We start from the raw sequence: 17,943 nt of genomic DNA on the forward strand, positions 1-17,943 counted from the left end.
CAAGCTGTGATTACACACATTACATTCACAATACCTCAAGCACACAAGGGCACACTCCTGCACACTTTCAGTCTCAATTCTCTTTCTCAGTTCCTCTTTTCTTATCTTTTTCCTCTCTGATGTTTGGTCTGCACACAATTTGGGCTGTGAATTTTTGGCTTTTTGGACCCGTATGACCTCTTAAAATGAAACTCTGTGCCTCCCGCTGTATACGCCTGTGAGCCCTGAGTGGTTTCTGCATGTCAGACTGTAATTTTTAGAGGCCCGAGGAGGAAGAACTGCGCAGTATTTCATAAGGAAAGAGCAAAGATTAAAGAAAAGGACACCACTTTGTGTCACAGAACAGTCTTTGTTTCTTTCCTGTCCAGTTAATCCGTGCAACCCTTCAGATTTATCGTACGACCCCTTGGGGAGGTCCTAACCCCCCGCTGACACAGAAGTAAATCATAAGCGGAAAATACTGTAATTCGTGACACTTTTGTCTGCATGCATGTGCACTTCTTGCCCAGTGGCTTCCTGTGAGGGTAAAGGCCACCGATAATGACTTCCAGGAGTTGGCGGTGGGGAAGACCAGGGTCAAGTTCACATCTGGGATTACCGGGGTTACTGGGGTGAGCAGTTTTTACTAGAGGTCATATGGATGATAAAGTGGAGAATGCCACTGAAGTGTGATTTTACCACGGGCTGATCACACACACACACACACACTTTCACATGCACAAGCTTTAACGTGTGCAGACAAGCAGCTCCTTTCAAAAATTGCGATTGCAACATGAATGCAATACAGGCCACATCTGCAATAGGACACCACAACACTAAACATGCAGCAATTGTTGCATGAAGTGTAATATGGTGCATGTAGTTTCCCAGTTCTCTTTGGGACAATAAATAGTCTGTAGACAGAGTGGATGTTCCACAGATATGGTTCAAATCTGTGTCATTTGAATGAGGAGAGGAAATAGGAAACAATAAGCAGCACAAGAGGAAGTGAGCGGGGAGATATTGTAGAGTTCACCCCGGGGAGAGTGTTGATACAGGGTTCAGCCTGACTTGAACGAGACGGAGTGAAACCAAAGAGAGAAAGAGAGAGAGAGAGAAATGGTCTCTCTCTCTCTCTCTCGTTATCATGATTTCATGTTTTTCGAAAACAATCAATTTTCAGATGCCTGATTAAATTATGGTGACAGAAAAATATAAAGATAAAAACACGAATTAGGGGGATATAAAAAGTTAAAACTGGAAGTAATGATTATTTTCATTGTGGATAAATATGTTGATCATTATGAAAATAATGATTTTCTAAAGTCTAAAGTGACGTCTTTAAATTGCTTGTTTTCTCCACCAATAGTTAAAAACTCAAAGATATTAAAACTAAAATGATATAAAACAGAGAAAAGCAACAAACACTCACAGTGGAGAAGCTGAAAATCAAAATAGTTGGTGATTCATTTTCCATCAATCAATTAATCAACTATAATTCAGAACTTCCAGAAAATATAATATATAGTATATAATATGTATAAGTATCAGGATGTCCAAAAGAGAAACAGAACATTCAGCATTAATAAAGCTGTTTCTTTCTGTTATTCTTTCTGGTGTCATCGGGTGTGTTTCTGTCGTGAACTCGGTCTGATGAGTCAAACATTACTGTAAACAATTCACAATACTCTTTGTTTTTACTTGCTAGTGTGAATCTCTGCGTTGGCAGTTGGAGGTATCAGTTACCAACGAGGTTATTAGTATGAGAGAGAACACAGATGAAGATGACAGAACAAAAGAGGTGAACAGTATACGGGTGGATTTTACTTGGAAGGGAAAATAAGGAAACGAAGATGAGTGAAATAAAGTTGGCACCGGAGGAGCAAACTAATACCTCTCACGCCTCCAAAGACAGAGGAGTCTCTCTTTACATATCTGTGGCCTTCATTCTTTCTCTGTTTCTCAACCTCTCCATCTCTGTCACTATCTGTTTGCCTTTGATCTCCCAGCTCTCTCGCTCTCCGTCTCTCTTTGCTGACTCACACCCTATCCTTTTCTCCGCAACAATGAGATAAAAAATGACCTGCACTCCAGTCTCTAACTTTCTCACTAACGTTTCCCCCCCTTTCCATCCTCTCCCCTTCTGTTTTCCCCTTCTCCCTCTCTTCAGTGTGTTTGAGGAATGTGTCAGAGCAGCACAAAAGAACAAAAGCTTGACAGGAGGAGGAGGAAGAAAAAGGAGAAGGGGGGGGCAGAGAGAAAGTTGCGTGAGGTAAAGGAGAGGCAGAAAGGAAAAGGGGGAACGGAAGGGAAGGAATGAGCGGCGAGAGAAAGGTTGAGAGGAGCAGAGCACGGTCCAGTGGATCTGAATGCTGAGCGGCGCTTTGTCATCACGTGCTGACATGCAGCATCACACACATTTCAGAGCTCTTTATCAAGCCCCCCCCTCTGGACAGCAGGCACACAAGATGGGTGAGGCTGTCGCTGTGCTATACTGCACGGCTGCCTGTTTGATTCAGCGGCCTTTGATGCATTTCTTGTTGTGTCATGGTAATATGCTAATGGCCTGCGGCGAGGCTGAAGATGAATTTTCCACAACGCCAGACAGCTCTCTATTGTGACCTTTGTGTTTGCATCAGTCACTTTAAAACTGGGGGCATGATCAATTCCCTCTTTCTGAACAGACCATGTTCGACAGACCACCATAGCAGCAGTGAGTGCAGACTGATACTGTGCTATAAATATATATATATATCCAAGGCTTATATTCTTGTTTTAGATGTGGAGCCATTGTGCCTTTACACTGTACTCTCCTACTTTACTGACCCTTTATTTCATTGTTGTCAGAGCCAACCCTCAAAAGGGTTAACAACTGCAAGTCAGCTGCAAAAAGTGAACGACGGGAAAAGAAACAGAGAGGATGGGAGGCTGGAGAGGAAATTACAGTTGATTTGTCTGATGGCTCACCTCTGTTGTTTGGACCAGGAGTAACTTGTGAGGACATGCTGTGACTGTGGCACGGTGTGTGGCCAATGAGGAGTGTGTGTGTGTGTGAGTGTGTGTGTGTGTGTGTGTGTGTGCTGATAAAGGAGACAATGTGAGTGAGCTTTGTTCACATCAAACAGAGCTGCAGGGCCCGATGCAAGATGCTGGATTTGGACGCAGGCCTTGTGCGTAAAAGCGTGTATCCCGTTACCAAATATCAATCTGAGGCTAATATCCACCTTTGTTAGCCAGTGTGTCTGTGTTATAAGTCTGGCACTGATCCGGTGTATTAGCAGGATGTGTATGTGTAGCCTATGGCTTTTTTGGGGGGGGTGGGGGTGGTGCCTTTACCTCGCGCTAATTCGCCGTGCAGTGTAGCGGATGGGATCATCCATCAAGAGTCAATAGTTAACGTCGGCTTTGTGCCGTTGCCATCCATCATCCACGCGTGCGTGTGCGCAGACATACAGTGTGTGTGTGTGTGTGTGAGAGAGAGAGTGTGCATGCTCTTTATAGGACTACCTCCTATGAGTAAAAGTTAATTTTTGGTTTAATATGTAGTGCATGTTGTCTAAAAAACTTTCCATTGTATGTTTCCTACAACTGGAGCATGTTCTCACATTTCCAGCTAAAGTCAGGCATCATCTCTTTACTAATTCCTTTGATATGCACGGCCTATAAGGATGAAGCATGCGTTTACTTATGTTAAACCACAGCTCAAAAGTGATAAAATGGTTGTCCCTGAAGCCCAGTTTATTGTGGCCTCATGTTGTGCAGAACCAGTATTTCTACTTTGCATATCTGTGATGGTAGTACTGGCAAATGACAGTGGAGGACTTGATTGGGGCCATCTTTTAGTGGGCCCGTGCCCCTGACCCTGCCCCACTGGCCCGTCTGACGCGCTGCTCCACATGCCCCGGCGTCACCTCCTCCTCTTCCCCCTTTCTTCCGTCCGAGCAGCGGGGGTGGGGGGGTTAAAAAGCTCTGAGGAGACGCCGCCGACCTGCGCCAATCCCACCTCTTATTTTAATCTCAGCCTCTCTCTCTCTCTCTTTGCCTCCCTCCTGGGTTCAGGGTGTTTTTTCCTCTGACGCAGGTCCCCGTTAAATGGATAGCCCACCGGTCGAGGGCCAGAAGCTGTATCCCATTACCACCGCTTTTATTTTTATGACACACCGCCGTGGCGCACAGGAGGCTGGGGGTGAACTTGGCCTCCCTGTCTCTCTCCTCACACACACACACTCTCACACTCTCTCTCTCACACACACAAACACACTCTCTCTCACACACTCACACTCACAGCAGCTCTGCCATCCACTCACTCAGTCTGCCAGTTGACTGGTTCTTCCTTCGCACCGCCCTGCCAAGACGACATGTTCTGTCAACAGACTGGCCTGGCTGACATCCTCCCTGCTTTGCACTAATAATGTTCAGCGCATTGAAGTCATTCATTCAACCGAGCTATTACTGGCTGCATCACAAGTGTGCAAACACATCACACACCTGAACATTTTATATAATATATATTAAAAGGGACTATTTGTAACTTTCAGAAATGCTTGTTAACAGCGCCACCTGTGGCCGTTAAGCCAATGAAAGTCAGCGTCGGGCTCGAGCTTGCTCGCTCTAAATAGACATGAACGAGCATCGCTCAAAACAGTGAGGCGACACACGTCAGCTAAAACCACAATATCACTCTATATTTCACCTGCTTGGCAGTAATGTTAGCTGACCAGATGAAGATCTCTCCATGAATCACTGCTGATCCTAATGTTGGCTTTTCCTGCTTCAGCCTCCGGGGCTGAAAAAGGAAAAGCGGGTCGGTGCCAGGGCTGAAGCAGGAAGAGAAACGTTATCGCCTCCCGACTGCGCCCACAGGGAGACACCGGCACCCGATCGGAGACGATAACGTTTCTCGCTGCGGAGCCCCGTCACTTCACAAGACACGGAAAACCTCTGTTGGTCTGGAGGAGCTGCAGCAGTTATTTCTGCACAAACGTCCACTGTACATTCACTAGATATTCTCAGAGCTACTAACTCTTCTGCAGTGTGTAGTGAGCGCGCGTTCACGTGTAGAGGTGGAGCGAGACAGCGAGCATGCGCGCGGTGTGAATGAAGGCAAGCAGGCAGAGGAACAGTGACCCCAGCCATACGGGAGCGCGCATGGGATCCCGACCCGAGATAGATTTATACGCTTAAAAAGTTACAAACAGTCCCTTTAATACAAAATATATTCACATTACATTCAAATTACACATATTACTGGGTGCATTCCATATTTAAAACACAAATATTGACAATTTATATAATTTGTATTATTATTAGTAGTAGTAGTAGTAATAATGTTTTTTGATATAAAGTCTGCACCGGAGGTTTTTCTCCAGAGCGCACAGGACCATCTGGGCGCGGTCACTTTTGGCTGATTCAAGGTCCGCGCGTGGATGAGAGGCGTCTATGGGCAGCAGCTCTAAAGTGCACATGTTGCCTTCAGGGGCGTGGTCAGGCTGGTGCACTAAGGGCACTTTGCCTGTATAGTCTGTTGGCCTGCGGGGCGTGCCCGTATAGAAAGGAGGCGTGTTCATCCCTACACAAGTAGGTTTGCTCTCAGTGCCATTCATTTGCAGCGCAGCCACTTATACAGCGCACCGGCACATAGGTGAGATCAGAGCTCAGACTGTCGCTCACTCATCCTGGGAAGAGAGCAGAAGGAACTGGACCGGCAGAGTCAAACCATCACACACACACACACACAGACACACAGACACACACACTCAGAGATATTCATAAGAGACAGTTTTTGTCTCAAGACGCGCACGGACCGCAGCGCACCGGCCTCTTGGACCTGACAGTTCAATTACCTGCAGCCTAATAACATGGAGCGCAAAACCCCCGATTTCTCCGGCACCTGGGACATGAAGAGTTCAGAAAACTTCGACGAGCTCTTGAAAAAGTTGGGTAAGTGTTGGAAATTATTATTCTTAAAAAAATAAAAAAAACTCACTGTGGCCGAATGAGTCAGTTCTATGGTAATTTTTTTTGCGCAAGAGTGGTTTCTTATAAAGCTTTTTTTTTATCTGTGCGTAATAATGAGATCAGATGTGTCAGTTTGCGTCAGCTCAAACTGCATGGAGCTTTCTCAGCACATTATATTATAGGTCAAATCTTCCTCTGTGCCCATTGCACCAGCAGAGGATCACCCACTGTACTGCATGGGTGGGGGGTCTTTGTCATTCTGCACAAACTCAAAACTCAATGCTTGGCCCACAGCCAACCTCACTCACCCCTCATCCTCTCCTCCTCTCCTCTCACCCTTTGGCCTAACCCTGACAACACAATAGAGACAAACGGCTGCACATCTGTCTGTGCTGCAGCCTCAGATTGTGTGTGTGTGTGTGTGTGTGTTGAAGAGGACCGTTATGGGATGATACAGTGCAGGACAGCCACCACATTATCTGAAGTGACAGTCACCTGCTGCTGAGATTCACACTGTTTTGTTATAGGCTACATCACTGGTGCATATGGAGTCTGGATAGGCGTCAGGTGTGTGTGTGTGTGTGTGTGTGTGTGTGTGTGTGTTAAAGAGGACCGTTATGGCATGATACAGTGCCGGACAGCCACCACATTATCTGAAGTGACAGTCGGGGAAAAGGACAAAAACCTGCTGCTGAGATTCACACTGTTTTGTTATGGGCTAAATCACTGGTGCATATGGAGTCTGGACAGGCGTTGGGGTATGTGTGTGTGTGTGTGTGTGTGTGTGTGTGTGTGTGTGTGTGTGTGTGTGGAGTCAGAGCCGTCTGTCGTTAGTAGCCAATTCCCATTAGCTGACTTGCCAGGGCACCTGGAATTCATATCATCACATAAGCGCACACACGGAGAGATGACTGAATGCCACACACCCGCACACACACACACACTGTCCACTGCATATAGATGTTATTGAAATAGCTGTCAAGTGGCACTATTGTTCTGAATATAGACACATCACCACTTGGTGGGACTGTGAATTCCAACTTCTCTGTTAGACTGATGCACCGATTAGCGTTTAATATGCAGTCTCTAATTCTGTCTCTTTATCTCCACCTCCTTCTGCGGAAAGTGGGTGGGCTATAACAAAGGAAAAATGGCAATGTGATGATATGGCACCGTGCGCAATAGTGAGAGGGGCAGGTTCGTTCGTTTGTGCGCATTTGTGCATGATTTTGTATGGGTATATGCTTGTGTGCAAGAGTGCCAAAGAGAGAGGTGTGATACAAGTATTCATGGAGGAGGAATTGCAACAGGACTGCACGCTAAACACCACTAAGAGACACTAGTCTATCTTTCACACACAGCCACAGACAAAGTACCACCATGTGTCATCCCTCTGCACGGGCATGACTGACGGAGAGCAATGGCCCTCAGTTTCATTGGGGGGCAAAGCACAGATGGACGCAGCCTGTCACCACCCTCCTCCTTCCCTCCATCCTCTCTTCCTTTCCTCACTCCTGCTCTCCTCCCCATGTCCCAAATGCTTCCTCTGCCCTCTGCTCTTTGACCTCTGACCCTGACCGTCTGTCTATCTGTGTGTCCTCATGTGGTCAGGTCTGTGTGAATTTAAGCATTTTGGTCAAAAGTCTGTTCAGGTCATTTCGAACTTCTAACAACTGGTAGTTACTTGAGAAGCTTCCCAAATGGCCCACAGGCTGGGACTCGACTCCTGTCTTCAGTCTGAGCCGACAGACTGACGAGGTCAGTTTAGTGTCTGCAGGTCGGTTTGTTGCCTGAAATAATCTGGACTTCTAGGAAGGACAAATGTGTTCTCAAGCAGTTATATTTTCAACTAAAGTTCCTGGAGCTATAAAGCATCATTTTATAAATAGATCATCGGAAGTGGTACCAAGTTTAAGTATTTTTTGGTTTATTTATAGGTTATTTGTGTTTTAAGTCTAAATCCATACGTTGACTATAATTTTTGATAATATCTTTTGTTTCTCAATAGTTATAGGAGTAGTGGTCACCTTTAAGTGATACTTTCCATTATTAACTAATGTGTCAATTATTTTAAACTGCTAAATTACTTAGTCCAAAATGACACAAAATGGTTAAAAAGGCAAAGAAACCAATGATAGAAGAGAGAAAAGCTGCAAATCCCCACATTTTTTGAATCTGAAACAAGCAAAATTGGTGGAAATTAATTTTCTATTGTTTGACTAATCGATGCAGTATGCAGTGGTGGAAGAAGTATTTATATCCTTAACTTAAATAAAAGTTGCAATGCCACAATGCAAAAATACTTAATTGTAAGTAAAGGTAAAAACTTTTCTAAAATAAAAGTATTGTCAGCAAAATGTATACGTACCAGCAGATTCTTTTATATATATTTATATATATATAAAAAATAATCACACTTTTGTGTGAATAAACAGTAATATGTTTCCGGACTCACTGAACTGTAATTACCACGTCACTTCCTGATGGCCACCTTGCCGGTTGGAGACGTGTAACCATGGTAACTGGTACCAACCTCAGGTGACCAAACGATGATTTGTGAGAATCATCAAGTCCAAACTAATTTAAACTACTAATTTTAACTATATTACGCCTATAGCAAAGTGGAATCTTATACTTACACTTAACTTGAAGTGTTATTGACGTTACAGAGCTGTCCTCCATTGTCTGTTATGAGCGTTGTCGTTACTACTGCATTGCATTGTGGGATATTTATGCCACCGTAGTGTCCACTGTTATAACCGGAAATAGTATGTAATTTGCATACTATTGGTTTCCTACGTACAGAAAAAAATCGCATATACTGTATACATGTAGTATATGCTACTAAATAGCATGTTGTATGGAATTTTGGACGCAACCCGTATGTCTGAGAAACTGGTACTAAATATAAGAAAATAAAAATGACGTTAATAAGACACTGATTCGGATACAGTCCGATGCCAGAGGTAACAATCAGTCTTTTCAGAGTTTTACACAACACAAAATTAATCTGCACATGATGACGATGCACATAAATATTGCGTTGTATGTGCAGCACATACAGTGCATACAGTGTACAGCCTGGACAGCCTGGACATCCTGATGCAGGCTGAATGACTGTGCATTTCAGAGTGTGTATATATTTACCCTTGGTGACAGGTGGGAATGTGTGAGAGGTGAGGAGTGCGAAACCCAACTCGACGGCAGATACACGCTGGACGACGTACATACACACTTCCCCCTCACACTTGGGCCGAGATCTTCACACACACAGACCACTGCACCATGTCTGTCTGACTCCCCTCCCTCCCTCCCTCCCTCTCTCCCTCCCTCCCTCCTTCCCTCCATCCATCCATCCACACCAGTCTGCTCCTGGTTCCCTCTCTTTTCCCACACTGTATCATCAGTTTTACTGCATAGGAGTGTGCTATCTCTCTGTGTGGTTGAAGAAAGGGGAATAACGCAGATTGCATTGCAGACGGTACAAATCCCCATATTAGTCTGTGTGTTTGAGTCTGTGTGTGTGTGTATAGAGATGATTAAGTCAGAGGGGAATGCAGATGTGCTGGGCATGACCTCATTGTTTCCTCTGTCATCATTATTGGACAGAGCTGTGCAATGCTAGGCTGCTCCTTTTACACTGAGTGTGCAGGGGAATGCTATGAATAAATAGCAACACCACAAACACACACACACAGACAGGGCCTAAGGCCTGTGGTTATACATAGTTTGGTAAAAACTGGTTTAGTTTGCTTTGCTCCTTAGGGATGAATCCTATCGACTGCTGCAGGAATGAGTCCTAAAATTTTAACACTTCCGGTTCCCTTGTCTTAAAGTCAATTTTATTCACATTTTTTGAATGGGTATTTGGTTAGGATCCTGAAATAAGGTCTGTGGTTAACACAAGCTTAAGAGATTTTCACGTTTTGTTTCGTCTTTTAATATCCCACTCGTGAATTTTGAAGCTTTTACGTGTCTTAAAAAAGGTAGTTTCTAACAAAAGGCTAAATGAGACTATTAAACATCATCACGCCAAACACTAGTCCACCTTTAGCTTAGTGAGGTCAAGCCTTGCAACTGTGTAGTTCGCTAACGTTAGCTTTTTACTTCTGGCGATTGCATTCACGCTTCAAAAATCATAAAAGTGGTGTTCATTTGAGAAGATTATCATGCTGAACAAAATGTGTAAGTACCAAAAACGTTCGTTTGCAACAGAGTTTATTTTGTGCAATAATCCAAAATCCAATGGAAAAATCCCATTGACTCTTTGTTGAGGGAACCTGTGCGATGCTAACGTCCTGGTTGGCCCTGCAGCACTCTATGAACCAACCCTGTGACCCAAAAAAGATCTGCCTTGTTCATTCAAAGTATCCACAACAGACTGTGGAAGAACAAGTGTTTACTTGTGTCTTTGTGTTTGTTGTCCTTTATATGAACCCCAAATCTCTTCTCACATATACTCTTTCTTACTGTCTTACGTGTGTGTGTGTGTGTGTGTTTTTAGGTGTGAACAAGATGCTGCGTATGATTGCGGTGAAGGCAGCCTCCAAGCCACTGGTGGAGATCACGCAGGACGGAGAGACGCTGTCCATTAAAACCTCAACCACGGTCCGCACCACCCACATCACTTTCACTGTGGGGCAGGAGTTCAATGAGGCCACGGTGGACGGACGTCCCTGCACGGTACGTAGCACTACTTTCTCTGCACACACACACACGCACATAAGCAAACACACACACACAGTGAATAAATGGGCGTTTGGGGAGGCAGCTGTCCAGATTACATCAATCTGTTTAATTTGGCTTTTCATCATATTTGGACTGATAGCATATCTTTAATCCTCCCTTAGTCTCTGAAGGCCTATCATGCTACGCTACGCTCCCTCACACTGTTTACGAGCCCTTTCAACTTCCCGTCTTCCCTCCGTTTCCCCTTCTTGGCCTTTCCTGCCCTCCGTCCCTCCCTAATTCTCCCCGTTGCTTTCCCCGTTTTCCCATACATGGCCTCTGTTTGGCCGTCTCCAAAGCAAACACATGCAACCAGATGAGCGCATCACAAGTTATCACCTCTCAGTGATCCCCCCGCTCCACCTTTGTTGTTTTCTCGCTCTCATTATCTCGCTTTCCCTCTGAATGGCGTCGTATACATCTATAAATCCAACAATTAACATGTGTCTAAAGGTTTTTCTTCTTCTCTCCTTCTCTGTCGTCAGAGTCTTCCATGTTGGGAAAGCGACAGTAAGATCAGCTGTGAGCAGACTCTGCAGAAAGGAGAAGGGCCGAAGACGTCCTGGACCCGAGAGATCACCAATGACGGCAAACTGATCCTGGTAAAGCACACAAACTATCCACTGAACCAGAAATTAGATTTAGAAGCAACAAGCGTAACACTTTACTGTAGATTATAGAGCACAAACTACAGTGTGAGTTTGTGGTACACTTGGGGTATTAATACAATTCTTAACCGTATCTATCTGTAGTGTTGTGGACATATTTTGGGAATGAGTCAGTTACATGTCAAATCAATTAAAGTATTGCTTTAAGCCTCATGAGGGCTAAGTAACTTTGCTAAAATTAAATCACCGACTTTATTTCTGACCGCACACACGCAATGTTCAGCTGCATCTTCCTACCCAAAACTGCATTACTATACCCCAGTATTTTTAGTAATTAGACATATAACAATTAAATAACAAATGAATGTACCCTTTAGTTATTTAATACTCTTTACAACATATTTAAAAACTTCTTAAAATGTAACATTTGTTTTGTAACCATGCTCTGCCCAGGATTTCATACATTTAAAATTAATTATACCTAAACTATACTGTAAATTCCCCGCGATATCAGTTACTCCACTTACTATTTAGGAATGACATTATTGTATCTCGCATCTCATATTTAATAAGTACCAGGAAATTAAAAAAAATACTTGCAGTGTATTTTTCTCTATGCCACTCTTAAAGTCTTCCTCCCTTGTACCGACATTTTTGTACTGGCAGCTTCTGGTATTTTATTATCACCCTATTTGGGCAACAAAATTACACTGTAATTTGCAGGCTATAACCTAAAGCGTTGCCTTTAGATTATATAATTATATATTTGTGCTTAGGGTACTGGCAGAAGATAAAAGAGCTTCTGTCGTGATTATAAATGCATATACAGGCATCAGCTTGATGTCATAAAAGCAAGACATGGGAACTGATCAGAACAGGGACATTTTTTCTTTCTTTCTGACAGCTACCAAAACTATCTTCTGTGAATAATAAGATGCCTGTCCCACAAACAAAACAGTATTTAATAAGAAACCCCACCAAGCTGGCACTTCACGTTGACTAAAAACAATTTTGATAAGTATTTAAAATAATTATTTGACTAAATGTTGGTAAAGCAGTGCTGTGTCTCAATGCCCGTTCTTCCGTACTTACACTTGCTATTGAGTGCATAAGTGCGTTCACACTATGAGTACCCGGATGGTGTACCCATAACGCTCAACAAGTTGAGTGTGGAACACTGGACACTTCTCATCCTAAATGGTTCCCATCTTTGTCATGTAGCGGAAGGGGAGGCGCAGATAGGGGCATATTTTCTACCTTGCGTGAGGGAACACACAACACAATCAAATGAGCAAACAAGCCAGCTAATATTTTGGTGGGCGACTATCGTAGTCAAAGTTGGCAGTTATGATCTGTCCGGTTGCAATTTGCCATTAAAAGGAAGAAGAAGAAGCAGTCAAATGTTGCAATCATAACTTATGTTTAGTGCACAACAGCCGCGTTCGATTTGAGACAACTGCCGAAAATCACACACTACGCAAGTAAGTACATAGTGTACACAGTGTACTACATGGACGTGTGCTAACGGAAGTATCCGAATGGAGACAGCACAGTTCAACCAGAGATGACACATGCATCCTACAAAGTCCTCTCTGGAGTGAATAGCTGTTTTTTTCACAAACTGTAAACAGAAGAAGTATTTATGGGGCGCTGGTTGCTTGAGGGTTGGCAGGAAGTTCAACTCCAAGTCTCCTGACGTGCTTTTAAGCACCAAACCCACAACGGCTATTTAGAAGCCAGCAGTAATAGAACGGTGTGAGTGTTTTGCACAGAGTTGCATGTTTGCAACAACAACTTTCCGTAAATGAGGTTTGTTCAAAACTGTTTGGCACAGTGAGATTATGTTGGTCTTAAGTGCTGGAAAAATAGCTCAATTTGGAGGTTTAGAGAAAATCCGCATTAATGACTTGTTCTACGAAATACTTAACTTTTAATATGAATTCACACTGAACTGTAGATAACCGTGCCAGTACTCTAACGTCCACATTCTCCTCTGTTTTCAGACCATGGGAGCAGATGATGTGATATGCACCAGAGTCTACGAGCGACAATGAACAAGAGCACTTCTCACTTTTCGTCCTTCCAGCCCCCCCCACCAGCTCGCCCTCCCTCTCCTGCGTCACCACTTGCATCTCTACGCTGGGAGATAGCAGTCTATAGTTTTATTCCAGTATCTCTGTTAGCTTCACTATGTAATACGTGTGGTAACTGTATCTAGTATGTCACATATCTACACGATGGTCTTAGGTCCTGAGTTATCTGCCTGTCTCTCCAGCTCCATCAAACGTGACCAGCTGGGTTTTAAACATGAGAATGTGTGTTGGATTTGTTGAGTGACGGCTCATTTATTTGGCATTGTATGTGTGTGTGTGTGTGTGTGTGTGTGTGTGTGTGTGTGTGTGTGTGTGTGTGTGTGTGTGTGTGTGTTTGTGTGGCACCAGACGAGGTGTGAGACTATATTTGTAGATGTGTAAACCAATCTTTGAGCTCTTCCAGTTTCAGGTCAGTTTTGATGTGCCCCTCCTCTCTGTTCCTGTAGCCGCCGCCCCACAACTTTAACCTTTTCTATCTCACGCGAACATTTTATATTTATTACTACACTAGGAGTCTGATACAGTACTGCTAAAGTTTTTACTTTGTCTCTTTTATATGAAATGTGATCATAGGAAACAACACTTCTATGTGAAAACAATAAAGCACGATATTAACTCAGCCTGACGTCGACTCTTGGCCCTCCTGTACCGAAAACCATTAGGGGCATAACAGCATTTAACAGCGCACATGTTTTATGGTTTGTGAGTGTAGCTGTGGAATATGTGCACATTAGACGGCTCCATCTTATTTTAGGCTTTCTGTCAGCTGTCTGCAACTAGAATAACTTGTCTGCCCCCCCCCCCCCCCCCCAGTCTCTCTTGCTCCCTCTCAGTTTTTTTGTCTCCCCATCCCTCCCATCCATCTCCCTCTGTCAATCATCTCTGCCCTCGTTATTCCTCCCTTGCCACGCTTCAAGGCTGAACATTTTTCCATTTTACTTTTTCTCTCCGTCTGCTCACTTTTATCACACATTTATATGTGGATCTGCTCATCCTGCAATTTTCCCTGGCATGTGAAGCGACATGCACAGAGCCAACCAGTTGCGGGAATGCCACTGTTGGACTCTGCTTATTTCCATTTCACTTGCCAGTTGGTTAAATTTGGTTCATATTTCTCTGGAAAGTCTTTGAAGGCTGTTTGACTTAAAGGAATAGTTCAACATTTTGGGAAATACGCTATGCGCTTTCTTGACGTTACTTAGATGAGAAGATTGATACCACCCTAATGTGAATACTGTGTAAATTTTAAACTAGAGACAGCAGGCGGTTATCTTAGTTTATTACAAAGACTGGAAACAACTGGCTCAGTCTGAAGGCCTACCAGCACCTCTAAAGCTCACTAATTAATGCGCTACATATTGTTTGTCTAATTCACACACAAACGGAAGTGTAAAAATTACAATTCACCATGTTACGGGTGTCCGAGTGTGCCAGACCGGGACCTACAACTTCCTGGAGTCTTTGCTGGTTGCCAGGTAACTGTTCCTGGCCAAGAAATATAATACCTTCATACGAAGTCGTGTTTACCGTGTTCACCTAAAGAGTCCATATGAACGCTCCCCTCTTGTCGTATTCACGACCTTGGGAGTGGAACATTTCTGAAAGCTCAGAGTTCATGAGTTGTGACGTGTTTGCTGATGTTTTCAGAAATGGCGGAGGCCATAGAAGTTACGTTTTTGGTGGATGGTAAGTTAATTTATAGTAATATGTTTTGGTAAAGGAGGTTGCGCTTCAACAATGGGATTCACAGTGAAGTGCTAGATCCAAAGTCAAATAAGCATAAAAATGTGATAGGGTAGCACATCCCAGATTTAAAAATCAAGGAGGACAAAATACTAGCATTTCACTTGTTTAATTGGCTCACATCACAATAGACTACGTTACGAGGGCCAGCGATCGGCTTGGGGTTATCTAGAGTCACCAAAGTGGCCAGGGCACCCTGGAGGGCACCCCTCATGGGCTTTGGGTCTGATAAATGCATGCATACCTGAAGGTCAGCGCTCATTGGCATGTATTAGCTCCTTTTGCTAATACATTAGTTCCAAGCTTCCTTTGATCGCTCTCACGTTACCTGGATAACTGTGGCAATTCTAGAGCTAATACATGCCAACGAGCGCTGACCTCCGGGGATGCGTGCATTTATCAGACCCAAAACCGATGCGGGGTGCCCTCTGGGATGCCCCGGCCACTTTGGTGACTCTAGATAACCTCGAGCCGATCGCTGGGTCTCATAACCTATGTCTTTCATGATGTGAGCCAATTAAACAAGTGAAATGCTAGTATTTTGTCCTCTTTGATTTTGAAATCTGGGATGTGCTACCCTATCACATTTCCATATATTGTAATCTTAGTGGTCTGCAGCTTGACAATATTTAATTTAAAATGGTAATTTGACACACATTTGACCTTTAACAAATATTGCACCTCCTGCGATTTGAAAATTGCATCAGGCCATACTTTATTGCCAACTATTATATTTGAAGGCAGCAACAGTCCAGTGCATAACCCCCTGAAATGGCGAATTGTTGTTATTTACACTTTGTTTTTTTACGGATTAAACCTACAAGATATAACATGTTAATTAGCGAGCTTTAGAGGTGTTCATAGGTGGATTTTGTCCGTTTTTGTACAGAGTCAGGCATTACTGCATGAGGGTGGTATCAATCTTCCCATCTAACCCTCGACAAGAAAGTGAATAAGCCCAAAATGTTGACCTATGCCTTTAAACATCCTAATTTAAGGAACATTTGTTGTAATGGTAACCAAGAATGTTGATAGGACAAACAAAGGTAAACTTGGGAGCGTTATGGGTCGGGCAGTGAACTACCTGTCCAATCATCAAATGATTAGTGGGCGTGTCTATAACGGCAGGAAATGCCATTTGGATTACAGGGCACAGCTGATTGACAGCAGATGTGCTTAACAAGGAGTGGGCTGTTAGGGGACCTGGAAATGAAAAGAGGGCTGTGGCGAAAGATGGATGACTCCGGGTTCACACACATACTGTATACATACATGTACATACAGTCATACAACAAGTAAAGACTAGATTCCTGAGAGAGGAATTTGATGTAAAACTGCTTCTTTTTTTTAACAAACTATCTCTTCTTTATTTCTCTTCTTGCCCTGCAGCTGTGTGTAGTTACAGTGTGACCCCAATAAAGTCCCCTCCTCTGCCTCCTGCCCTAATAAAAGGGGTAAATAACTACCCCTCCCTCACTGTTTATTACCCCCTGGGGCAGTAAAAGGCAGCTGTCTGGCCTCCTTCAAAACGTCAGACCCCTGTAAAAAAAAACACACACACATGTACACACACACATTCACATACCAAACTAAAAACACACATTCTGGGAACTCGTCACACATACCATCAAACACTCGCACTGTACACGCGCCTCATAAAACACTGCCGTGGCTCACCCAAAAGGTGGACAGACAAACTGAGAGTGTAGGAGTGGAAACTCCTAAAAGACGTAGCACCACAAGAACGTTTGAAAAAGCCGAGAACAAACTGAACATATCATCTCTGCTGGTGACATCCTGACTGCATCGCTATCCCTGCAGGTTGTTGACTTTGCACAAAACGTTAACAAGGAACAGAAGACAGATTGGCGACGTCGGTACAAATATACCTCACTCCTACACTCCCTGTAAGTCAAGAAATAAACAGGGACACACTGTAGAAAGAGTACACGCACGCATACCAACAAAATAAAAAACACCTGTACGATGAATGAATACGCCTACGCACAACTAATGCACTTCATCCATCAGAATTAGATGGATATCAGATACCCAGTTTTAACATGTCTAACAAGGTAACCATAGTAGCCATCTGAATAGAAACCAAACGTTGGTGCTATTGTGTGAGAGCGGGTTAGTTTAAGTGCCTCGGGGCCACGGCTGAGTCGGGTTGCCGTTTGATAGATGACTTATGAGCGGGGAGGAGTGGAGTGTACTCGTCTGCATACTTGAGAGTATGTCACAAAAAGGCAAAATGGGTGATTTGTGATCTGGTTGACGCAATTATTGCCACGCAGGTCAAGTGCATACTGGGTTAGACAGTAAAGAAGAGGGAGAGCTCGTAGAAAAATGCCCCGCAGGTTGCTTAGCGGGAGAGAATTCTGGGAAAAAAGTGGCACATAGTCTGCAAATTCATAGAGAGAGCATGCGTGTGACAGCGTGATGACAGGTGAGTGTCATTAAACACCCTCACATACTGTACTGTCTCTGTCCAGGATATTGATTTACACCTGGGAGCCTGCACAAACTGATACACTCATCTAACAGTCACACGCACACCGTGGTTAAAGTGCACCAATCTCCTGTGGCAAACGCAATTAGACCACCCAGGAAACCTTTGAGGCTGCTTGTAAAACATTGGTCAAGAACAGTACACATGAGGGCATACCACACACACATACTGCTGCTCTAACATCGTTACAGTCTGAATGTTTACGGGAAGGAGAGTAGAAGAAAGGAGTCAGTCTTCAAACCCACTTTTACACACATCCACATGTTCACATAAAGAACATTTTTTAATATGATTTCAAATTATCTCCCTATCTTTCCCTGTC

General features: G+C 43.7%; 1 protein-coding gene across 1 annotated transcript; it reads left to right on the plus strand.

The window, feature by feature from the left end:
- Nucleotides 1-5,568: 5,568 nt before the first annotated feature.
- Nucleotides 5,569-13,985, plus strand: crabp2a (cellular retinoic acid binding protein 2, a). Its single transcript, XM_074653556.1, has 4 exons — nt 5,569-5,919; nt 10,442-10,620; nt 11,151-11,267; nt 13,277-13,985. Exons 1-4 carry the CDS (start codon nt 5,838-5,840, stop codon nt 13,325-13,327), a joined length of 429 nt encoding a protein of 142 aa, XP_074509657.1. The 5' UTR covers nt 5,569-5,837; the 3' UTR covers nt 13,328-13,985.
- Nucleotides 13,986-17,943: the final 3,958 nt, after the last annotated feature.

The sequence above is a fragment of the Sebastes fasciatus genome, chromosome 12, assembly GCF_043250625.1.
Source record: "Sebastes fasciatus isolate fSebFas1 chromosome 12, fSebFas1.pri, whole genome shotgun sequence".
In the NCBI taxonomy this organism is placed as follows: domain Eukaryota; kingdom Metazoa; phylum Chordata; class Actinopteri; order Perciformes; family Sebastidae; genus Sebastes; species Sebastes fasciatus.

Bases quoted from the DNA above. Each gene is read 5' to 3' on its own strand.
- crabp2a (XM_074653556.1), top strand. From the start codon at position 5,838: ATGGAGCGCAAAACCCCCGATTTCTCCGGCACCTGGGACATGAAGAGT. The intron at 5,920-10,441 runs GTAAGTGTTGGA...GTGTGTTTTTAG, and splicing joins CGAGCTCTTGAAAAAGTTGG to GTGTGAACAAGATGCTGCGT. The intron at 10,621-11,150 runs GTACGTAGCACT...CTCTGTCGTCAG, and splicing joins TGGACGGACGTCCCTGCACG to AGTCTTCCATGTTGGGAAAG.